The 25797-nt window shown below is 46.0% G+C and overlaps 1 protein-coding gene across 1 annotated transcript in view; it reads right to left on the bottom strand.

Moving 5' to 3' along the window:
• Positions 1-25797, bottom strand: part of SEC63 (SEC63 protein translocation regulator) — a 611233-nt gene that overhangs the window by 42528 nt on the left and 542908 nt on the right. Inside the window, exon 18 of the mRNA XM_086926685.1 lies at positions 6378-6479. Within this exon, the coding sequence (XP_086782811.1) occupies positions 6378-6479 (102 nt within the window). The remainder of the gene's footprint in view (positions 1-6377; positions 6480-25797) is intronic.

Here is a 25797-nt window from a genome sequence, read left to right as displayed (position 1 = left end):
TCTTTAGCCTACTCTGCCACCCCAGTTCAGACATGGCTAAATGCAAATCAGTCAGACCCTGTGCCTCATGGGAACAGTCCAGCCTGAACTGCCAAGCCATGTCTTCCCTGGACCGGAAACAAGCTTCCGAGGACCGGTTTCTGGCATTCCAGCCGTCTTCAGCCCGGCTTGCTTGAATCCAGTGGCAAAGTGAGCAAGGGACTCACGTCTGAGCATACCCTGCCACACTTATGGCGGCCAAAAGTGGTACAAAAAGGGGGTGGTGATGGACGGAGCATCTGAATCAATCAAACACTCACACCCAGTCAAAAGATCTGGGTTTAATCCATCACCGTTCTTTAGCCCACTCTGCCACCCCAGTTCAGACATGGCTATATGCAAATCAGTCTGACCCTGTGCCTCATGGGAACAGTCCAGCCCGAACTGCCAAGCCATGTCTTCCCTGGACCGGAAACAAGCTTCCGAGGACCAGTTTCTGGCATCCCAGCCGTCTTCAGCCCGGCTTGCTTGAATCCAGTGGCAAAGTGAGCAAGGGACTCACGTCTAAGCATACCCTGCCACACTTATGGCAGCCAAAAGCCGTACAAAAGGGGCAGAAAAATGACAGGCACTGGTTCACCTCTGCGAACCCACCGTACCACTATTGACAGGCACTTCTGTACATGGATCGCCATTATACCGGCAAGCCTACTCTAGAAGCGGTCCCTTTTATCTGGTCCGTTCCGCTTCTTAGCTTGGAGGTCTCCGGCATTCCGGAACTTCCTGTTTTTTTAATACACACTATCAAAAGGTTCTTTATTCTATTGTCCTATCCCCACCAGACCAGCCGGGTTGGAATTATCACCGGCGGAGCGATCTCTTCGGACACTGATGCTTCACTGACAGCCCTGAAGAAGTCATGGGATACTTCCCAGTGTGACGAAACACGTGTTGGCTGGTTGTTGTCGTAAAGATGAAATAATTTGAAGAACAATTGTGTCCATTCCATTATATCTGCTAAACACTTTTGGTTGAATGCAGGAGACTTTTGCTAACAGAGCATTTGCTGAGTTAACGTGGGCCAGGGACTTTGTTTTTTTAGTAGTAAAAAGGGCTTAGAACTAAGAGCCTGCAGCTCACTTACCCTCCTGGCGGAGGTAATAGCGACCAGAAAAATAGTCTTAAAAGAAAGCAGCCTCAAAGGACAACTATGAAGAGGCTCGAAAGGAGACCCCATCAGAAAAGTAAAAACTGAATTCAAATCCCACTGAGGCATTATGAAGGGAGTGGGAGGAAACTATTGGTGAGGCCGTTAATTAACCTCATGTCAATGGGAGACTTAAATAAAGACGGCTGGTCTGGCAAACAAAGGCAGGCCGACAAGGCCAAAATATAGCCCTTACCCGTCTCCCTAGCACAACCTTGCTGGGGCCAAGGATATTGAAAAACGAACTACATCCGATAAACGGGCCTTCAGAGGATCAATGGACCTCTCTCCACACCACTTCACAAACCTGGCCCATCTAGAAAAATAAACAGATTTGGAGGAGTGTCCCCTGGATGATAAAATAACATCCACCACATCCTGTGGGAGAGAGAAAGAACTCAGATTGGCCAGTTCAATCTCCAGGCATGAAGGTGCGGGCTCTGGAGGTGTAGAACCTGCCCCAGTGACTGGGAGAGGCGATCTGCCCTGAAAGGGAGGCGGAGAGGAGGGTGCGATGAGAGGTGAAGAAGCTTTGTGTACCACACCATTCTTGGCCAATTCGGGGCGATCAGTATAACTTGGGCCTGGTCTTGGCGGATTTTCCTCAGAACCCAAGGAATCAAGGCTATGGGAAAAAAGCGTAATTGAGTTGAGCCCCAATCCAATTGAAACGCATCTCCCAACGGTCCCCGCATCGGTACCTGGAGACTGCAGAATGACTGGCAGTGTGCATTCTCCTGAGTGGCGAAAAGGTCCAACCGAGGAAACCCCCATATCTGGCAGATGTGATTGACCACCTGCGGATGAAGCTTCCACTAGTGATTGCAGAGAATTGCTGACAGGCTATGCACATTTACCACTTCGGCCAGATGATTTGCAAACACACAAATCTGATGGCCTTGAGCCCAGGACCAGCAGCAGAGCCTCTCTGCAGCAACTATATGATCCTACACCTCCCTGTTTGTTTATGTACCACATCGCGGTAGTGTTGTCCGCTAGGACTTGAAATGACTGACCGCAAAGGGAGGGAAGCAAAGCCTTGAGAACCAATCGTACCGCCCGCAATGCCAAAAGGTTGATGAGGACACCACCCTAGAGTGAAGGCATCCATGATCACCGTGTGGCCAATGGTGGAAGAAGTTAAATGGCCTCCCTTGAGACAGGTTTCCCTCCACACTCCCCCAAAACAGCTCCACTGCAGTGTCTATGGAGATCCGACCATCTCCCTGAGATCTCCGTTGTGTTGATACCACTGCCTGCAGAGGCACCACTGGAGTGCCCTCATGTGCCAGCGTGCATGGTTGACCAACAGTTTGCAGTTAGCAAACAGACAAAGCAGGCATAGCACCTTCAGGGCTGGAACAGGGCTGGAACAACTGCTCCATCATGAAACAAAGAAATCATCTCCTGAATGTCGAGAATCCTCTGCGGAGGTGGGAATGCTCAACACACAGTAGTGGTCCAGTCCTGCCCCTATTAACAGGTTTCGCTGAGAGGGCACCAGGTGAGATTTGGGCACATTTATCGAGAAGCCCAAGTCGAACAACAGCCATGCTGTTACCTGCAGATGATGCAGCACCTTCTTTAGCGACTTTGCTTTGAGCAGCCAGTACCCAGATAGGCTGAGATGAGCTGCCACTACCACCATCACTTTTGTGAAGACCCAAGTCGCGGAAGTAAGTCCGAACGGGAGGACCGCAAACTGGCAGTGCTGGGACCCCACCTTAAAATGGATATACTACTGATGTAACTTCAGGATGGGAATGGGAAAATACGCATCCTGCAAATCGATCAACACCATCTAGTCTTCTTGCTGCAGCGCCAGAAGAACCTGAGTTAGGGTCAACATCTTGAATTTTTCCTGCACGAGGTAAAAATCAAAGATCCTGACGTCTAGGATCGGATTTTAACCTGCCGACCTTCTTGGGGATCAGGAAATAATGGGAGTAGCGTCCCTGACCCCTTTCCGGCTCCGGAACCACCTCTATCGCACCTTTCTGAAGTGAAGCAAGAACCTCATGCTGCAGAAGCAGCAAATGGTCCTCGAAACACCAGCCCTGGCGAGGAGGGTAAGGAGGTGGAAACTCTCGGAAGGGTAGGGCATATCCATTTTCCACAAGATTCAAAACCCAAAGATCTGATGTAATGGATTTCCAGTCTTGTAGAAAATAGGACACCCGACCCCCAACAGGACCAACATGCTCCAAGATGGGTGATCTAGAGCGGCTTTCTCATGGTACCAGCGGTGGGGGCATGAGAGGAAGAGGAGGAAGAGAGTTGCCGAGAGGCCACCACACAGACTGCCTCTACTCTTTCCTCTGTATGTTTTGTACAGAGGGTTTTGCTGCTGTGGAGGCTGCTGACGGCCTCAAAAGGAAGCCGCTTTCCCAAAACCACAGTCCTCCTATAGCCATAACCCCTAGGTTGGGACTGCAGACCTAAGTATTTTGCAGTAGTTCTACTGTATTTGAACCTCTGAAGTGCCGAATCCGCCTTTGCACTAAAGAGCTAGGACCAAATGGCAGATCAAGAAAAGTAGCCTGCACATCCGTAGAGAACCCTGAAGACCTGAGCCAGGCATGCCTTCTGGTAGCCAGGGAGGAACCCATCACCCTGGCTACTGAATCTGCAGTATCCAGACCAGACTGGATTACCTGATCGGCCGCAGCCTGTGTGTCTGCCAAACCCTCCAAAAAGGAAGCATGGTCATTCTCTGGTAACTTAGGCGCTAACTGCTTGGCCAAGTCCATTAAGGCATGGATATACCTCCCAAACAAGCATGTGACATTAGTAGATTTTAATGCCATACTTGGAGAAGAGAAAACTTTCTTGGCAGATTGCTCCAACGTCTTAAGAGTACCTGTCCCCGGAGATGTAGGAAACGACCCAGCTGACTGCTTAGATCCAATTGCTTTACAGATGGACACATTCATTTCTTTGCGAGGCACAGGGAGATTAGTTGATTTGCCCAAAATCACAGGATATTGAGCATCCCTGTCGAGACTCGAACCCGGTTTTCCAGCTTCAAGGTCAATTACTCTAGTTGTTCTCCAACATCCTCTCCTCAAATGGTTTAAAACCCCTTTTTAGTTTCAATATACATCACATGGTAGTATGATTCTTATTGGCGCAAGTTAAAGCTACCTTGGCCCTCAATTACTATAACCTGGAGACCTATTTTAAACCAACACAATGACTAGAAAATGGATACAAACTGCCAAAGTAAAATACTGGCACACCAGCCTGGCAGTGAAGTGCACTTTGTTAAGGCAAATTTGCCCATGTGATTAGGAAAAATGTTGTCACTCATAGTGCAAGGTGGTTAGTTGCATTCATGGGCTGCCGCTTTTACCCCATGCTTTTTGTTGTGGTGAGTGGAAGCAGATGGATGATAGCTGAACAGACCCAGGATGAAGACGGTTGAGTAAAATTCCCCTCTACATGTGTATTTTTTATTTATGGAAATTAATTGTATAAGGCTGATGAGACAGCTAAAGCAGTCTCTGAGCAAACAGCAATCAATAGAATCAGGCATGGCTGCACAAAATGCATTAAAAGGGTTCAGTAGGTCGTAAGACAAGGATCCTCTGCTCTATATTATCATTGTACCAATCTTTAAGATGGGGAATGGATGAATTGGGTATACAAGACATGTCCAGCAAGCAGAGAGACTTGTAGAATCCATAGTGTGTTATTTTAGGCTGCAAACCCCTGTTAAGTCACAAATCTGAAAAGGAAATGTGGGTTGTAAGATGAGATTCCTTCTGTGCCAGAAGACACCAAAAGCCAGTCAGTCTTATTTGAGGCCTCAAACATACTTCCATGTGTTACATAGGATAGGTTGAATGAGGGGCCTAGAAGTTCCTAAATGGTCGGTGGCTTCAAGCGGAGGGTGGCAGATGCTACGTATTCTAAAGTGTGGTGGCAGTAATGCATGAATAGTAATACTGTTCAAAGAATGTGTCATCTTTAGGGATAACTGAGCTAAAATAATGAGATGTGCATAGTGTTACAAAGAATCTACCCTAGAATATTTATGTTCTCACCTTCTGACACCAACTAAAGACGAGGTAAGGAGACCAGGTGTGAGGGAGACACAATTACACATCTGCCTTCATGCTTGGCTGTGCCACGCCTGGGCTTTTGGATTCATGACTCATAAAGAGAGATAGTTGATATGTTTGACATCCCCCTTCCAGACACTAAAAATGTTTGTCATTGATTTGTTTCCATAGCGCCTAAAAAGCATGAACTAACACAGATGCCGCCCATTCACTGCCTCTACTCTGCCACTTACATTACAGACCCCCAATGTATACATGTCAACATATTGGGAATACCTAAGAGTTATTAGAGAGATAGATTTCAATTTTATTTTCTGTTAGCTTTCTTGAGAATGAAGGAAAAAAGATGTGAAAGTTGAAATATAATTTACAGCTAAGTCTCCCCCTCTGTTTCACAAGTTTTGCATGCATGCCATTATGAACTAAGTGCTATTCTTCGTGAGCTCATCCTGATCTTTTAGTGTTCTCTGTGGGAAACAAGGTACAGAGCAAAGATCTGAAATTCCAGAGGCATGGTCTGATAGGGTGAACCAGGACCCCACATCACTTGCACTGGATAGTACTATGGCGGCGCAACATCACTCAGTGCTGGCCTAAATCACAGCAATGGCTCATGATCAGACAAGGTAGGTTTAAAAATCACAGTGTTAAGCAGTGTGAAAACATTTCTGGCCAAAGACCACACAGAATATCTCAAGATCACTTTAAATGCAATGGACTGCAAACATATTTTAGTGGGTCATAATAGCAAAATGCCTATTAATTACTAAGCATGTGTTATGTTACATGTGCAGAGGGATTCTGCACATTTGGGGAATTTGAGATTACTAACAAGGATAATGCAAGTACAAAATGAATACACATCAGATGGAATAAGTGCTATTGTATCATATCCCACCCTAGCCCCGCCCCTAGCCCCGCCCACTAGTCACACCCAACTCAGTTTGAGGAGTACCTGCACTTATGTTTCCCATTTAAAGCACTGCAAGCTACATCAGAAACAATATAGAACCCAAACATGGCACTGCCATGGAGATTGAACTCCAGTAAGCATATTACGTACTATAATGTCCAAATACCTATTCAATGATATATTACAGTAAATAAAATCTAAAAAAATCACTGACCTCAGGAAAGTATAGACTGTAAACAGGGTGTGTAACCTTTGATTTAGTTTCCAAAAGTGCTCGTTCTTTTCTCTGTATACTTTGTTGCAGTTCTTGCCACTCCTGTTGAAAGCAGCAAGATGAAAAACTGATCTCTGAACAAAGTAATTTCTTATACATTACAGTACCATTAAAAACAGTAAGTAGGCCATATTTATAGAGGCATGTTAATCTGTGTTTATGAAATACAAGTCCATTTTTTCAATAGATAGCAAGCAACGTAACTAGTTACTTACCTGTAATAGTTTTGCAGCCTAGACTCTTCTACATTCACATACTGTGCATATTCCGTCATCTAGAGGTTGGAGTCGGAAAGTGCTTTGTCTCTTTTTCTTTCTTTGTTGTTGAGAGGTAGTGAAACCTGATCTCCCTGGTCAGGCTACCTTCCCTTTTGTGTGTGTGTGAAGCTCTCAGATTATTTTTTCCGCCATGGAGATCGGAGGTTCACCGAGGACGACTGAGAATCTACAGCAGCAGACTCAGGCAGCAGAGAAAGCCCACCCGAAACTCCGACGAGAGAAGTCAATCTTTTCAATAGATAGCAAGCAACCTTTCATCAATCAAAACAAAATAAACAACTCTGGAGCCAATATTTAGAGAGCCAGCTAATAAGAAAATGTTGCTCAGTCATATAATGATTTACAGGGTATGGGTTTCTTGGGTTTTCTTTGCACAAAAACATCATGGCGAGAACTCAGTTCTCTTTGATGGGTGTTTTCAGAGAATGTTTTATATGCTTTCTTTTAATTAACAACACGCACTAAACAATAACGAAATTGTGCAAAACTTGAAAGAAAAAAAAGTTACTGAAATAGAACAGTGGTTCTGCAGTTTCAGAGGGTTAACTAAAAAGATTAGCTTCATATAGCTCAGTACTTTAAATGGGCAGGTACTGTCTAGTACTGCGTACCGACACCTTTTTAGGTCTCGCGCCTAGGGTTACACGGCGCAGAAGTGTTCGCGCAGCGAGAGTCCTTTTGTCCGGGTTTCAGAAATGGACCCTGGAAATGAACACGCTCATGCGTGTCTTTTTCCTATAGTCCTGTCTGATTGGGCTTGGAGCGCGTGTTGTTTTGTAACAGAACCCGCAATAGGCCATAGGCGGTCGTGTTGCTCCGCCCATGGTCTATTGGTGTCTGTTACGCGCACCAAAGCCCATATGTTTTCAATTATCGTGCCCAGGCACGGGCGTGATAAGTGAAAGCATATGCCTTGCCGTGGCGCTCGCACGCGCATCACTCGTGGTCTTTTATTTTATTTTTAAATAGCGATGGCGAAAACGATCGCTTTCAGTGCTGCACATCCGGTGTGTGCCTAAGAAAAGGCAACAGCTCTCAGAGAGACACGGCCCTGTCCATGACAGACCTTGCCTTTCACAGACACCCCCATCCTTCACAGACGTCTCTCTCATAGCCAGAGGCAGCTGAGTGTCTCGCAGACAGCTCTATTACCGGCAAGTCTATGCAGTGAGCGTTTGTAAACAGCCCCTCCCCTTCAGACCCAGACAGAGCTCTCTCAGCAGCCCCCACCTATCTTCCACAACCAGCACCCCACCTCCCCTCAGACCGACCACCTTCAACAGACCTCTACATTTACGCTCACGGCCCCTCATCTCAGAGGTGCCATGGCCAATGTCCTGTGCGACTCGCTCTCACCCTCCACAAACAGCCCCCACCAGCAGGTTCAGTGAACCCTATTAGGACGCAATGGTGGCCCCAATATTATTGATACAGCAACAGCCCCCTCCGTCGCATCCCATTTCAGATTCATACAGAGTCTGTCTCTTAGCCCCTCCCCAGTTCTACATACTGACTGATCCCTGCGGTGAGCCCCTCCTGCTCGGTGCCGGGATGGAGACTGGATGCCGCCGCTCAGACCCGTCTGCCCGTCGCCAGGAGCAGCCGCCTGCGGAGCCATCCCGGGAGCGGAGGAGTGTCCCTCCCCATCCCCCCCTCCTGCTTCCCTGGGGGTTGGGCGGGGGGGAGATGCTCAGTGTGTGATGGGGGGCAGTTGAGCTGGCACGAGAACAGCGTCACACGCAGATGGCATTGGGGTGGGAGGGGTGATCGGTGTGTGCAACTGATGGGTGCCTCGGTCAGTGTGACTGAGGGACCAAAACAGACCATCAGCGCAAAACCATCTGTGCTTAGAGGCAGAAAGGAGGGCATTTTGGGGCAGAACCTGGGCCAGAGGCAAAAGCAGGGCACAATGAATGTGCATCTTAGGGCCTGAGGTGGGCACACACTGGGGGATCATTGAGAGACAACCCGGCGGCAAGAGGCAGGTGCTGCCTTGCAGGCACAGGGGCAGATGTGAGAAGCAAGAAGCTTCTGATATGGGTAAGTGGCGTTCCTGATACAGCGCTGCGGGTGGCGTAAAGGATTCTAGGTGCCAGGGCTAATGAATCAAAAGTTATAGACTGAACTAGCTCGATATCCTGTTGTAACAGGAAGGGTGGGCCTTCAGGGGCTTCTCGAATGTTCTGTGATGAGGGATTCATGGAAGAGCTGGGGGCTGACCCCAGTGAAGGCCCTGCCACCTTTTCACTTGGCTCAAAGGATGAATACCGAGACAAGGAGGAAGCTATAGCAAACTGGGGGGGGAGAGAACCTGTACGTGGAATCTAGAAAAGATACATCTGGGACCATGTGCATAAAAGGCCCGATGGGCAAAGCAGAGAGCCCGGCGAGACTCAGGGCCCTCGTGAGATTTACAGAGGCTGAATACGGGCGATTCAGAGAGATTTACGAAGGGTGAATACTAGAGAGGTAGAGATTCAGTGGAATTTATGAAGGTTGATATCTAAGGATTCAGACATTTGGTGAAATTTACCATGACTGAATGCCAGAGATGCAGAGATTTGGCGGGATTTATAAAGGTTGAAAACGACAGATTTAGATATTGGGTGGACATTATTAAGGTTGAATACAAGAAATTCAGTGATTTGTTGGAAAGTAGCAAGGTTGAAGACTAAATTTCAGAGATTTGGTTGAGTTTACTAAGGCTGCATACTAAAGCTTCGGAGACTTGGTAGAAGGCTAAATACCTGTTACCTGACATGGTGCAGCTGATCAGTTGAACCAGAAGGAATCCCAGAGAGGAGCTGTAATCATCGGTTTCTAAACGTAAGACTTTGCCCTCACTATCACCGCCAGTGCACACTTTAACCAGGCACAGACACCATCAGTCGTCAGTGCATGCTTTCACCGGGCACAAACACCACCAGTGCACGCTTTCACCAGGCGCACATACACACCATCAGCCGTCAGTGCACTCTCCAGGCGCACACACACAACACTAGCCGTCAGTGCACGCTTTCACCAGGCACACACATACCAGCCATCAGGGCACACTTCCACCAGGCACACACACCAGCAGCCATCAGTGCACGATTTCTACAGGCACACACACCACCAGCTGTCAGTGCACACATCAATTGTTAACGCATCCACAATTAACTATTGTAGAAATCGCAGTATGGCTCACTTTACTTTTAAACATATTCATCTAAAGCCCGGCATGACACCATTGCTACAAAATAAATACACTTTTTTTGGCCTACAATTTATAGACTTTTGTTTGCAATTGGTGTTGCAATATTTAGCAATGCCAATAGCTCAAACTTAATTAGTGCGAGACCTATTGCATTGCAAATGCTTGTTAATTTGGACTCCAATAGTGAGTATCCGCAATCCCATGCTTCCACTTAAAAGCACAGTACAGCCCTCCTAAGGGAAAAAGGGCAATCACTGCCCCCTCCCCTCAACACCACAGGATTATTATTATGTTTTTTGTCCTCATTTGCCTCATTTTCACCCTTCTACTAACAATACCAACCCTGGGTTACCTCAATTGCTGGGAAACAGGAAACCAGGAATAGACTCTTAGATGACGCCCTTGGATGCAAAGAAAGAGACCTCCTCAATTTCCAATCCGTACACCATTTTTCCCTAATCTCCCTGCTCGCACAGGAGAGGCTGAACCAGCTGAGGCCGATAGAGGCTTAATCATTGGACCCTTGATCTAGAGTCACCGTTCGGTGATCATGCCATGTCAGAAAGGGGGACCAAAACTCATCTCTTGTTCCCCTGATCCCAAAAATCCAACTTAGCAATATATCTTATAGATATCAACCAGCCATCCCCAGCTGGAGGGGCCATTGATACCCACAATTTGCAAATCTCTCGGTCCGCCAAAAGCATAGCATAAAAAAACTGTTTTGTGCTACCTGATTTGTTGTTTTATTCTTGGGCGTTTTTACAAAAAAAAGGTAGAATGTCGCTGGATACTCCCACAAAATCAAAGTAAGGCAGAATGTTGGAGGCAGCGTTGAAGAAAAGAAGGGAGCTGAATGGGGGTTCATGTACAAATACGCAGATCCGAAATATTTCAAGAAAGTTAGGTTTAAAATTTTAACCCCTTCCATGCTGATGACGAACCCCAGCCGTCATGCACTACGGTGCTCGTGTGCTGATGACGGCTGGGGTTCGTCATGGCCCGCCCCTGTTCTTTTGTTTACCGCACAGCGGCGGAAACGGGCCAGCAGGGAAGGGGTTAAAGGGCTTGGCTGAATTGTAGTATAAATTCAGGAAAACCTTAAAAATCCTGCATTTCAGTCAGTGGGCTCCGATTTGGGCGCCAGGTTCTCCGGAATGGACTAAGGACATACTGGCACTACCTCTATAAGAGGCGGGCATACTAAGGTGGAAGCAGTTATTGCCAGAAGGTCAGCTGGTCTCTTGGGTTTGGTGCAAACAAGAAATAGGTCAAAGGTTTTCAAAGTTTAAGTTCCTCCAGATTCAAATGTTGGTTTTCAGCGGGTGAAAAAAATAGGAGCCCTAATGAATTCGAGGAAAAACTGCGGTCTGGGGCTGTGTTCAAAAAGGAAGTTGCAATGTGGTACTGGCTCATTCTAGAGTTGGAAGATGGGGCCTTCACATTGCCGGAGGATTTGCGGGGAGGATGCTTGCCGTAGACTTCGCTGGAAGACCAATGGCAAGTATCAATGTTTATGCTTGACAAAACCGTGAAAACTGCATATCGGAAGAGGAACCATATTTTCACTATTCACAAGGCTTACTGGACACCACAAAGGTTATCCAAATTTGGATCTGGAGGAGAGGTGGCGTGTCCTAAGTGTGGCAGTTTTAATGAAGACGATCTGCATAGGTTTATATACTGCCCGAAGATTCAGACATTCTGGGAGGCTGTGAGTAACAACCTGTCCAGTATATTGAACCTACAGATTAAGGTAATCGCTGTAACGGTTATATTTGGAAGGTTGGATTTGCAATGTAATGTAACCAAGGACAGCACACTACCAAATTATTGTTGCTATTACAAACACATGAATGTAGCCAGAAATAAATGTTTGAGTGAGATCTTGAGTCGCTTCCGATAGTAGGCGATGCACTTCAACTTCCAAACTAAGCTTCTTATTTAACTTTGTAATGGTATTTCTGTCAGATATGGAGTCTCCCATAGCTTCCTAAAAGGAACACCCGACAGGATCTGGAAATGTTTGTAGCCAGTCTGTACAATGTCAGCCATGGAACGATGAACCTTCAATGACCGTGATACTGCAGATCCTAATAAGGTTCTAAATGGTTTGGTGAAGTCAAAACCACCTGTTGTATCCACACACCCTCGGAGGACCAGGACACAGCAGGGAGAGCTAAAAGGAAAACCAAGAAAAGCAAAATCAATCACTCCATTAGGGGAGTGTGATATGGATTCTGTTGAAAACTCCACATCCATTATAAAGAATGTTGCCAAACGTACTTGTTCTTGTACTGGAGACTTGATCCAGCAGATTCCTTATGTCAACAACTCCTGAAGCATCTCTAAAAAGAGGATGGCGGAGTACCATCATATGGTTGATTTCAATTAAGAACTCTGCAGAGTTGGACTGAGCAAAACACTATGCATCTAAAGAAAATCGTCTACATCCAAACAATCAAGCAGTGTAAGGCAGCCCAGGTAGCTGCCCTAAAAAATTGTCTGAATAGGAACTGTCCTTGGGTCTAGAATCTTAATTTTTATCAAGGTAGTATGTGATATGTAGCTTGGGTAAACCTGCCTCTTTATTGAAGAAGGGCAGTAGAAGAAAGAGGAAACACAATTTTAAAGAATTAACATGAAACAGATTACAGTTCAAAATGACCTAGAGTAAAATAAAAATAGGTTTCATTCTTAGAATGTAGTAAAAGGCAATGTTATTCTACTGTTCTCACAGACTGATCACCACTAATAGTAGCACCTTTCCCATAAGAAATTTGAGAGGATAGAAAATTATGGATGGAGGGTGGGAGCACACTGCCTCATCCTACCACACAATTTGCCTAAATGCATCATAGTAAATGCAGTGCAGAATAACACATACTTCAGTAGTAGTCTTTAATTGTTTACCCTTGTTGATGCAGCCTGTGCAGTGCAACTCTAGACATGTGTTTCTGGAATCATTCCTTTATCAGCAGAGAGCAACAAGTCATTGTAGGGGGTGCTGGAAATGCTGAAGTCCTCTCGGGTCTCTGTACCACTCACTGGTGCATCAACACAAGCTTGAGAAAATCATGGGAGCCTTTTTAAAGAAAAACCCTCCTCCTGTTAGAAATAATGAAGGTTGGTAGAGTTCCACCCATAAGTTCAGAACCAGATTAAGAGGTCACATGGACACGCTAGGAAGAGTAGGCCAACAGTTGTTTTGAAGACCGTTTAAGAATCTGGACACAATTTGTGCCTTAAAAAGAGAGGATTGGTCTGACATCCATTTACTATCTGTTCATTGAGACCCTCTATGCAAAATAAAACACTCATTGAAAGGATGTACAAGTAGAACCTCAGTTTTAAATTAATGCAATGAATTATTGAGTCACAATTGTATGAAAATTCACAATACTGGAATCAAATGTTATCAACGGATGTGTAGTCACAACTTCACTGCTGTAATTCATGCATAGAGAGTGAGGCAACAGTTTCAGCCTTGAAGGCTGAGCATCCCCATATTTGGGTGAATAAAATGACTTCTGTGCTGTTAGAGAAGGTTGTCAACTAGGAGAATAGGCCACAGCAGTGAAAATGGAGGTTAAAAGAGTCGGGATATGGAGCTAGTCTGGAGCAATAAGGATCACAGGAGCTTTCAGCTGCCTTAAAGTTTGAAGAATTCTCCATATCAGGGGGAAAACAGGGATCAAAAAATGAAGATCAAAAGCCCAGGACACTGAATTTAATAAACAAGGTTTCACTAAGCAAAGCTCCAGACATTTCCTGTTGGCATGTATTGTAAGGAGACGTTTGGCTCGCCCCAGGTTGGAAAATGATGTACCATCATCTCCTTAAAATGTTCCAATGTGTTCTGGAAAATCAATCGGCATAGGCAATCTGCCATCATGTTGTAACTCCGAGAGTTGAGCAGCTGGCATAACAATGAATTTGTCTTCAGCCTACTGACACAAGCTGATCTTTTTGGCCTTGTTTTTGTTGTGCCAGTAGAAGGCAGGCTTACAATGCAGGTCTCGCTGCTCTCAATTCTAAATGGTTGCCATGAAGACACCTCTTGAGGGGACCGTAAAGTGAGATCGGTAAGTACCCCAAGATCATTCTCCAACTCTGCAAGCACACTTCAATTATCTTAGCCATCTCTGGTCTGTAGGTTCTGGATAACTCCCTACTAGTGTCTTGGAGGGTCTCTGCCACCACTCAAGTACGGGGAGCTAGGTCAGGTTACCATAATATGTATTCCGTTGCTAATGAAGTGTCATCTGCAACAGCTTCATCTGCAAATACATTGGTGTGGTAAAAGAAAGATGCATGAAATTGAACTCTCAAAACTGTAAAACGGACCAGGAGATTCCAACAGGAATCCATCTTTCTTTGAGTGCAGATAGGCAGCAATACATTTAAACAATGGAAATTCAAAACTAGTTTAAAAGATACAAACTTAAAATGTAATTCAATTATTGACTATAAAAAAGTATGTTTCTGTAAATGTTATAGACAGTACAGACACATATGATAATTGCTCTTTATACTGCTATTGGTTTTGTACTGGAAAAACAAGTTACTTATCTTTGGTAATACTCTTTCCCGTGGATGCTCCATGTAACAGTATATTGTTTGCCTTTAGAATAACCAGAGGCATCAGACTGGATCTGGAAGATTAATAACAGCTTTGCTCCCACACACCGGTAGGAGGCGCCATGTGTGGACTCCTTTCTGCCATGGAAGTGAGGATGGAGCCACATACAAGGGCCACCCCTGTGAGTCAACATCAGTTTCTTTATCTCTGTTCAAGCTCTAGGACGCGGAGCACAACAAAAGTCATTGTGCAGCTCTCTAGTTTTGGACCTTTTTCAATGGAAAACATAGATGATCCCAAAGAAAAAGTGGTGAAGAATCTGTGGTCAGAGTCCCCACCAGAAGGAAAATGCTACTTACCAGTATGCATCTGTTCTTGGCATGTAGAGCTGCAGAGTTACACACTATGCATAGATGGCCACCTAGTGTTGGGCCCGGATGTTTGCAGTTTGTTTTGTGGTAGAAAAGTCTTTGAAAGTCACGGGAAAGGTGACTCCTCCTTTGGATGATACTGCGCATGGGCATCGGCTCCATCCCCAGATTGTTTTTCGCCATTAGGGAAGTGATGGAGCTGTACAAGAGGTAGTGATGTCCATGTGATTTGTATCTACTTAAGATAATACTGGAACAGATAAAGGTAGCCGGGAAGCCGGCTGGGCGTGTGTAACTCTGCAGCTCTACATGCCAAGAACAGATGCATACTGGTAAGTAGCATTTTCCGTTCGAGGCATATGAGCTGCAGATTACATACTATGCATAGATTGTATAGCAGTACCCACACCTAGCGGCGACCACCAGTATCTGTTGCAGTTGTTTGAAACAGTGTTTTTAGTACAGCCTGGCCCACAGTGGCTTGTTGTTTAGTTTGCACATCTACACAGTAATGCTTTGTGAATGTGTGCGGTGAACGGTGTAAGCCATGTAGCTGCTTTGCATATATCATGTAGGGAAATGTTCCCCAAGAATGCCATTGAAGCCCCTATTTTCCTTGTAGAATGGGCTTTTGGAGGAATTGTTAATGTACGTTTGGCTTTGTGGTAACATATTTGTATGCATTTAACAATCCACCTAGCGATCCCTGATTTTGATATGGGGTTGCCTTTATGTGGCGGTGAAAAGTTTGTGTCCCTTCGATATAGTACAGTAATGCTCTTTTGACATCTAAGGTGTGTGGAGCTCTTTCTGCAACTGTTTGAGGCTGCGAGAAAAATACGGGTAGCTCAACTGATTGATTTAGATGGAATGGTGAAATGACGTTAGGATTAGTACGAAGAACCACTTTGTTATGATGCATTTGCAGAAAGTGTTCTTGAATGGTAAGTGCTTGTAGTTCACTAACCCTTCTGAAAGAAGTAATTGCTACTAGGAAAGCTACTTTCCAGGTTCGGAATTGCAATTCACATTCATGTAACGGTTCAAAGGGAGGTCCCATTAATCTTGTGAGAACAATTTTTAAGTTCCACACTGGTGCAGGTGGTGTTCTGGGAGGAATTATTCTTTTGAGTCCTTCCATGAAAGCTTTTATAGCTGGTACTCTAAAAAGAGATAGATGTTGTCTATTTTGTAAGTATGCTGCAATGGCAGCGAGGTGTAGTCAGAGATGTATAGGCTAAATTACACTTTTGAAGGTGTAATAGATATCCTATGATGTGTTTAATAGACACGTCTAAATGATTTACTTGGTTGTTTTGGCAGTATATGACAAACCGTTTCCACTTAGCAGCATAACATGCTCTAGTAGTGGGACGTCTAGCTTTTTTGATAACGTTCATACATTCTGGAGGAAGGTTGAGGTAACCAAACTCTATGACCTCAGGAGCCAGATCGCTAGGTTGAGCTAAGCTGGGTCCGGGTGTCTGATCTCTCCATGGTTCTGTGTTAATAGGCGTGGAGATAGGTTTAGTTTTTGGTGTGGTACTACAGACACCTGCAACAGCGTGGTGTACCATGGTTGTCTGGCCCAAGTTGGAGCGACTAGAATGAGCGTCAGGGAATGTTGTACTTTGCGTACCACTAACGGAAGTAGTGGGAGAGGAGGAAAAGTGTATGCAAATAGTTTTGACCAGTTCATCCATACCACATTGCCTTTAGACAATGGGTGTGGGTATCTGGCGGCAAAGTTTGGGCATTTTGTGTTATCGTGGGTGGCAAAGAGGTCTATCTGAGGTTGTCCCCACATTTGAAAGAACGGATGAAGAACTTGCGGATGAAGTTCCCACTCGTGGATCTGCTGTGTTTGTCGACTTAGCAGATCTGCCATAGTGTTTTGTACTCCTGGGACGTGCTGGGCTAAGAGGAAGATCTTTAGTGGTATAGCCCATATCCATATCTGCTGTGTTAACAGAGAGCTGCAGAGAGTGTGTTCCCCCTTGTTTGTTTATGTAGTACATAGCTGTCATATTGTCTGTGCGGACTAAGACAGCTTTGCCTGACACTTGAATTTGAAATGCTTTTAGGGCGAGAAACACAGCTAGCAACTCCAAATGGTTGATCTGGAGAAACTTTTGTTGCCCTTGTCTAGCTGCCTTGCATGGCGTGATGCAGTAGGTGAGCTCCCCAGCCGGAGAGCGATACGTCCGCTGTCATGAGTATTTGAGGAACTGGCTCTAGAAACGGTGGCCCTTTGGAAAGGTTTTTGGTGTACCACCATTGCAGAGAACGAGAGTCCGACCGTATACAAACACTAGGTCTGTTAGTTGACCTTGAGCCTGGTTTCATTGGCGTGCTAGGCACTCTTGAAGTGGACGCATTTGCAGTCTTGCGTGAGGTACTACAAATATGCAAGATGCCATCATTCCTATGAGCTGCATGAACACTCGAGCTGGTAGCGAGTGTTGCGGTTTGAATTTTGTTAGGAGAGTTTGTACACTTGTTATCCTGGCTGGAGAGGGATAAGCTAGTGTTAGTTGGGTGTTTATTGTAGCACCGAGATACTGTTGTATGTGCAAGTATTGCAGATGCGATTTGGTGTGATTTACTGTGAATCCCAAGTCATGAAGCAGTTGAATAGTAGCGTGAGAGTGTTGTACACGCTGGCTGTATGAGCTGGCTTTTATGAGCCAGTCGTCTAGATATGGGAAGACATGAATATGTTGTCTTCTTAAGTGTGCTGCTACTACTGCTAGGCATTTTGTAAACACCTGTGGCGCTGTTGTGACTCCGAATGGGAGCACTTTGAACTGGTAGTGCTGCCCGTCTAGCACAAATCTGAGATATTTTCTGTGCGCTGTGTGGATTGGAATATGGATGTAGGCGTCCTTGAGATCTAGAGTGACAAGGAAGTCGTTTAGTACCAGAAGTGGAAGGACATGTTGGAGTGTGACCATATGAAAATGATCCGACTGTATGTAAATGTTTAGAGGTCTGAGGTCTAAGATGGGTCTTAGAGATCCATCCTTCTTTGGTATTAGGAAATATAGGGAGTATACTTGTTTTTCTGATGCTCTGGAACTATTTCTATTGCATTTTTCTGCAGGAGGGATATTACCTCCTGTCTGAGCAGTGTTAAATGTTCGTGTGACATTGGACGCTGCTTGGGTGGTATGTTTGGGGGGGGATGGATGTTAGTTCTAGACAGTAGCCTGATTGAATTATTTGGAGAACCCACCTGTCTGATGTGATGTTTTCCCAGGCGGGCAGGTATTTTTGAAGTCTTTCCCCGGCAGGAGTGGAATGGGACGGGGGAAGGGGGAGGGAGTCATTGGGCAGGGGTAGAGGCAGAGCGGGAGTTGTTATTTTTACCTCTGCCTTTGTTATGGTTACCCCTGTAACCACCCCTTTGGTAGCACTTGCTGTAAGTGGACTGTGTAGGGGCTTTGTATGAGGTAGAAGGTGTGTCTGAAGATTATCCCCTGGTGGCACCTCTATAGGATGAGCGTCGAAATTAACGTCTGGGAGCCTGCAACTGCAGGGCTCCCATAGATTTGGCGGTATCTGTATCCTTTTTCATTTTTTCAAGTGATACATCTACGTTCGGTCCGAATAGGTGTTGCTCATCAAAGGGGTGATTGTACTTCAGGTTTGAACCCCGAAATGCGTAGCCAGGCATGTCTACGTAATTAAACGCTGGTGTTAACTTCCCTAGAGGCAGTATCTGCTGCATCAAGTGCACATCGAATAGAGGTGTTTGTAATATTTTTCCCCGCTTGGATAAGCTCATTTGCTCTATCCTTGTACTTATCAGGGAGGTGCCTCATTAATGATTATAATTCGTCATAATGTGCCCTGTCGTGTCTGGCTAATAATGCCTGTGTATTGGCGATACGCTACATGTTTGCTGCTTGAGACGCCGTTCTTTTCCATGATGCGTCAAGTAGCTTAGACTTTATCTGGTGGTGGAGCTTCACCTGATGTTTGCGAGTTTGCTCTCTTGTGGGCATTGGAAACTACAAAAGAGTCTAGTGGTACTGGGCTTTAAATGTATGCTGGGTCTGAGGGGGCAGCTTTATATTTTTTCTCTATACTAGGGTTAGTGACCAGAGTTCTGACTGGGTCCTTGAAGACTTCAGGTGCATGCTTAATCACTCCTTTAAGCATTGGTAAAATGGATGAGGACCTTTGTGCGTTATCAAAGGTATCCATTAGGAAGTCTTCATCTACAGGGTCTGTATTCATAGCTACCCCATGATATTGCACAGCTCTGTGAATTAATTGATTGAAACCCATAGTGTCTTCTGGTGGGGAAGGCCTTGAGGGGTATATGTCATCTTGAGGTGCATTTGAGACATCTGGGGTGTTGTAATCATCCCACGGGTCAGGTGATCCTGTAGGAGTAGCTGGATCAGGTATGTTACCCCCCATATCGTCAGAGATATCATCCCTGTTGTCATCGTCTGGTATGATAGAGGATGCTGGGGAATGTTGTGGTATGGGAGGATGTGGTGATGGTACAGGTGAAAGAGAAGGCGAAGGCAGTCTTAAGGGAGAGGTAGCCATGTCCTTTTTCTTTGAATGCAGAGCTGGAGCTGGTGTGTCCAGTGGTCGCTTTTTTGAAGCCAAAATTAGCCGTCCAGTGATTGGATCTTTAGCTAGTCTCTTCTGAGCAGGGTATTGATGAATTAAGTCCTCTGCAGGAGGCCGATCTTTTGGTGCCGAGGAAGGTTTTGGCACCGAAGCGGTTTGTTTTGGTTTTTTGGCAATGTCTTTAACCGTGAAGCAGGAGTCTTTTTTGGCTCCAAAGCTTTTTTTTTTGTGGGATCCGATGTTTTTTTCGGTTTCGGTGGTTTTTTCGAATCCGAAGCAGGTTTGCTTGGTTCCGACCTGGGTTTCGGTGCCGAAGGAGTAGTGGTATGTTTCTGCGCCGATGGTTTCGATGTCGGCTTAGCCAGTGAAGTTGCCTTTTTCGGTGCCTGTAAATGTGCGCCGACACAGTGCGAAGGTAGACTCGAGCCCGAGTCGCCTGAAGGCTTAATTAGCTTCTTAGCCGGGCCCGAAGGTGGGGCAGTAGAAGCAGTGTGTAGGTGTGCACCCGAGCCAGAGGGTGTGACCGGGGCCTTCTTTGGGTGTGCCGAGGAAGGGTCGGGGTCGACGGGCTTACTTACGACCCGCTGTGCTGGAGTGATGTCCTCGACTTTGGAGTCTTCTGCCTCGGAATGGCTGTCGACGTCGCGTTGTTCTGGAACTTTGACGCCTTCTTCAAAGATGTCATCCGGAATCGAAGCTGAAGATCGAGACATTGTTCTCCTCGCTCTTCGGTCCCGGATAGTCTTTTTGGAGCGGAAAGAGGCATAAGCGGTACAGTCTTTGGCCTCGTGCTCCGGGGAGAGGTAAAGGTTACACACTTCATGAAGGTCGGTGTGGGGAAACTTCGACCCACATTTATAACACTTTTTAAATGGCATCCTTTCCATGAGCTGGAGTCGAGGCCTAGTTAGGCCCGAAGGCTGTCGATTACGACCGGAATCGAAGTCTTTGGTGTTTAAGAGTAGCGTCGACTGGAAAAGCGTTCAAAACTTAATTTCTGTAAGTTGGTGAGGATTGCGCGCCGAAGGAAAATCGGTCCCAACACTGAGCGCTGGAAACACATCCGAGCATGGTGGCGGAAAAAAACAATCTGGGGATGGAGCCGATGCCCATGCGCAGTATCATCCAAAGGAGGAGTCACCTATCCTGTGACTTCCAAACTCTTTTCTACAACAAAACAAACTGCAAACATCCGGGCCCAACACTAGGTGGCCATCTATGCATAGTGTGTAATCTGCAGCTCATATGCCTCGAACAGAGCATTACCAAAGGTAAGTAACTTGTTCTGATGGATACTTATAGCAGATTAATCACCTTTAGAATATATATCAAAGTTTTACCTCCCAAAGTGGTGCATCTGTAGAATGGCTCATAGCTAAAACATCCTGCAGTAATGAACAGGTAAAATGACCTTCCCCATTGGACCTGGCTGTCAATGCTGTAGTGCTTCATGAAGCATGTGCACTGACGCCCACACCATGGCCTGAAAAATGCCAAGGACATGCACTCCCCATGCCAATGCAGTGGTAGCAGCCTTGGCCCTGAGTGAATGGACCCTAACCCCTTCGAGACTGCTTTTTGTTCAGTGTGTAGCAGGTCTTAATGCAGAGGACTATCTACCTTGACAATGTCCTTTTATGCGTCGCCTTGCCATTCTTTGTCTCATATAATCTGAAAAAACAGCTGATAATCCACCTGATGGTCTTTGGTGTGAAAAATGCAAAAGCTTAAAGCTCTTTTGGGGTCCAGTCAATGGAATCTCTCCTCTGTTGATGGGTGAGGCAGAGCAAAACATGTTGAGAGAATGATGAATTGCCTTATGTGGAAACCAGACAACTTCTAGCAAAAAGACCTCCTTGGCCATCAACTCAATTTTGTATGAGAAAAAGGTGGTGTAAGGTGGTTGCAAAAAAGAATGCTTGGAGATCATTCATGCAACAAGCCGAGGTACTGACCAGAATGACAGTTTTCAGAGTCAGGAGAGGTAGTACACAGTTCTGCATTAGTTAGAATGGAGGGCACAGTAGGACGGTAAGGACCAATTTAATTTTCCACTGTGACTTCAGAAAGGGCTTAGGAGGAAACAAACGAGTCAAACCTTTTAGACACTTTATCACAACAGGTGTTTTGAACAATGATGGCTAGTCTGTTAACCCCTTCGATGCTTGTGACAAGGTCAACTTCGTCATGGGTGTTACCTGCGCTGTGCGTTTGAAGAGTTGACCTTGTCACATAACATGGGATTTTGAAAATTGCAGCACGGGAATGTACTATAGCAAGGATGCGGTTAAACTTAAAATATTGTAAAGGACCGTCAAGTAACCTTTAAGTGTCCACTCTTAGGACTTGCTGAGCCAGGGATAAAACAAATAAGGCATCTGACAATTTGGCCTGTAATGGGTCAGTGTTGAGAGTGCCACACCAGGAAACAAACATGTCCCAGGGCCAGAAGTAGAAAGACTTTGTAGCAGAATGTCTGGCAGCAGGTACGACGTCCAACTTCAGGAGGAACCTTAAATCCAGTCAGTTGTTGCAACCCAATCGCCATACAAGGAGCTGCACAATGCACAGGTTCAGGTGCAGGATACTGCTCTACCTTTGAGACAGGAGATCCTCATGATCAGAGGACAGGTGGTAATGAAGTTCTAGGAACTACTCTTCTTTCCCAATAAGGAGTCACTCTGATAACTTGAACCCAGTCAATTCCTAATCTACCTAGAACTCTGGCAAAATAGGTAGTTTTTGAAAGATGCATAGGAGTACTGTGCTCTACTCTATCCGGAATGCATCTCTGTGAGAGAGCGTTCTTGGAACTTCTGCGTGTTAACGTTTTGACACTGCACGTTGTTGGCTAAGGCAAAGTTCTAGGGAAGGTTGTCCCCTTTGCTGGAAGATGCTCTTGCCACATTGGGATGTAACCACCATTGGTGATCTGCCACAGGCTGCTGGCTAAGTGTATCTGCTCTGGACATTCCAAAGACCCTGCCTGGTGGTTCAGGACCAAGGAAATGTCATGAGGTAGCAGCCAGATCCAGAGGTGAAGTGCCACCTGGAACAAGACCCGCCCGCTTGATATATTCCCCACATGATGGTGCCGTTTGTGAGAACCTGAATCAGTTGCCTTATGATGAATGGTAGGAAGGCTTTCAGTGCCACGTGAATGGCCCACAACTCGTACAGTTTGATGGGCGAGACTCAGAGACCAAAGTCCTCTAATCTTCACCTGTCCCAGATGACCTCCCCATTCTAGCAGCAATGCATCCATCACCATGCCAGCTCTGGATGGAGCTGAAATCAGTTTAAGCTACTGCTACAACTGCAGTCTAGCAGCCACCACTGTAGATCTTAGATCTTTTGCAGCCTTCCTCGAAACCTAGATGGAATTGGACAGGTACCCTTGGAATACAGCAATAATATTCTTCACAGCTTTCCCACCAGAGCCTGCAAATGTCACCTCGCAAAGTCAATAAGCAGAATGCATGAGGCCCAGAAGGCTCAGAGCCACTCTCACTGAGATCCCGGACAGAGGCTCAAACTTCAGGTTCATAACCAGAATGTCCTGGACTTGTGATGGAAGGAAGGCTGAAAACTTCACAGTGTTCAGAATGGCTCAAATGAAAGGGACCCTCTGAAAAGGAGTCAGCTGTGACTTCTGTACATTAATAATGAACCCAAATGATGTTAGGAGGTTCAACGTCATCTCGGGGTTGGTCTACAAGTGGTTGTGGCAAACCTGCATTAAACAGTCAGTCATTGAGGTAGAAGAAAACTGGAAACTCTAACCTCCAAAGGGTGATATGACAACCTCCATCACTTTTGTGAACAGTCAAGGGGCGTCTGTGAGGCTGAAGAGGAGTACAATTTGAAAGTGGTACTGACTCGCCTTGAACCTCATGTAGTGTTTGTGGGACTGCAGGACGGGAACATGAAAGTAGGCATGCTGCAGGTCCAAAGTCACAATCCAGTCGCCTGGATCCAGGGCAGACAAAACTTGAGCCAAAATGAGAATCTTGAATTTGTCCTTCTGCATGAAGGTGACCAGAGGGAATAGATCTAAAAGAGGACAAATACCCCAGTCCTTCAGCACAAGAATTTAGCAGGAAAAAAAGCACTTCCCTGTTTCCAGGGCCAGAGCCCTACTATGGCTTCTTTGGTCGAAACAGCCTGCACTTCATGGTGGAAGATTGATAGGTGCTCCTCTGAAAGACTGATGGGAAAAGTGCAGCAGGTTTGAAAGGAATAGCAGGGCATAGCCTTGTTAAACAATCTGAAGGACCCACTTGTGTTCATAGGATGGTTGTGTGCTGCTAAGGGCAAACTGAAGCAGCTTGGAGGCTGATGCTGCAGATGACTGGGAAGTGTGCTGCCACTGGTGGCCTTGGCGTTTTTTGCTCGATACTCATCCGAGAAAGGACTTTAAGGCCTTTTGTGAAGAAGGTGGAGGGCCTTGCTTAGGGGGTTTTACAACCCTCTGGGGTAGCCTTGAAAAGGGAAAAATTGTTGGGGATAGGGTCTAACAGGTAGAAAGGCATATGGTATTCGCTGTAGACTTGCTTTTTAAAAGTATTACAAAGTTCAACAAGCCACTTACAGCTTGAGAGTGGGAGAAAATATATGGGGGTGTGTAGACAGTGTCATCAAATGCCTGATTTAAACTGATACAATACAACTACATACATCAACTGGACATCACCCAAAAAACCCTACACATTATTTATCCATCACTAGCAGCGAAATGTTCCCGCTGCAGGGAAGAGGCAGACTTTGTGCATGTGGCGTGGGACTGTCGGGCCAAAATACTGTTCTGGCAGGAGGTCGTGGATGGACTCAACGGGGAACAATTCAGTTTTATATCAAACTGGTGTTGTTGGGGCTGCTCCTGATGCTGAACAGGAAGAAAATGAGTCCGAAGTTCATGTCCCTAAGGCTGGTGCTGGCTAAACGCTGCATCACGATCTGGTTGTTAGCACCCGAGCTCCCAGGCTACAAGGACTGGCTAAGAGACATCTCAGAGGGTAATAGCTGAGGAAATACGCATGAAACATACTAGGATGGACGATAGAACCGAGGCTGACCTGCAAGCATGGGCAGCTATACTGACAATGCTGAGAGAACCCCCTACCCACACCCAGACTATCCATCCCCTTGATTGTGCCAGAAGAGGGAGGGATTCTAGAGTGAAAGCACTGATGGTTGTGACTTGCAGCTTGAGAGAGAGGGGTGGGATGAACGAGTTACTTACCTTCGGTAATGCTTTTTCTGGTAGATACAGTATCTGCCTGTGGATTCCTCACCTTGTGAATATCCCCTTGCGTCAGTAACATTCGGAAATTCTTTTTGTAGCTTCGCGCCGACGTGGACTACGTCACAGAGGCACGGCATCGCGCGAGACTCCGCTGACGTCACCGACACTATAATAGGCCCACGCCGGCGCGATTACATCAGTTCCGTCCTTTTTTCCGTGCCTTCGAGGCACACGGACGGACCGACAACAGTAGATATATACACAGTATACAATAGTCAAGATAACACACACAGTGTAAAGACAATGCAGTAATTCAAGTAGAATAACATATATACATTCAAACATAACATTGTCATTATCTAAGGTATAGAAGAGTGGACAACGGGGATGCGGGTGGGCATGTGAGGAATCCACAGGCAGATACTGTATCTACCAGAAAAAGCGTTACCGAAGGCAAGTAACTTGTTCTTCTGATAGATACATCTGCCAGTGGATTTCTCACCTTGTGAATAGAGTCCCACAGCAGTCCCCACTCCCGGAGGAGGGTGACCACTCTCCTATACCAGAAAATCCTGGAGAACAGAGCGCGCAAAGTGGCCGTCCCTCCTCACCTCGGAATCCAAACAGTAATGCTTCGCAAAAGTGTGGAGGGAGGCCAAAGTTGCCGCTCTACAAATATCCTCTACAGGTACACCCCTAGACAAAGCAGATATTAAAGACTTTGCTCTAGTAGAATGAGCCCTTATACCCTCTGGAGGTTCCTTACCCGCCAGGGAGTAGCAGATCTTGATGCATAGTATGATCCATCTTGAAAGTGTGCACTTGTGCACAGCTTTTCCTTTCTTGCAGCCAGCAAATCCAACAAACAGCTGGTCATCCAACCTGAACTCTCTCGCCCTGTCCAGGTAAAAGCTCACCGCCCTCTTAGGGTCCAGGCGGTGAAGTCTCTCCTCCTCTTTGGAAGGGTGAGGGGGGAATAGAAGGTTGGAAGGGTAATGGACTGTCCTAGATGGAAAGGAGTTACCGCCTTAGGCAGAAAAGCAGCCCTGGTCCTGAGAACCATTCGTTCAGCATGAATGGTCAAGAATGGGGGCTTAG

Source organism: Lissotriton vulgaris, chromosome 6, assembly GCF_964263255.1.
Source record: "Lissotriton vulgaris chromosome 6, aLisVul1.2, whole genome shotgun sequence".
Taxonomy (NCBI): Eukaryota; Metazoa; Chordata; class Amphibia; order Caudata; family Salamandridae; genus Lissotriton; species Lissotriton vulgaris.
The sequence above is the reverse complement of the archived record's forward strand: the minus strand, read 5'-3'. Positions and strand labels throughout refer to the sequence as shown.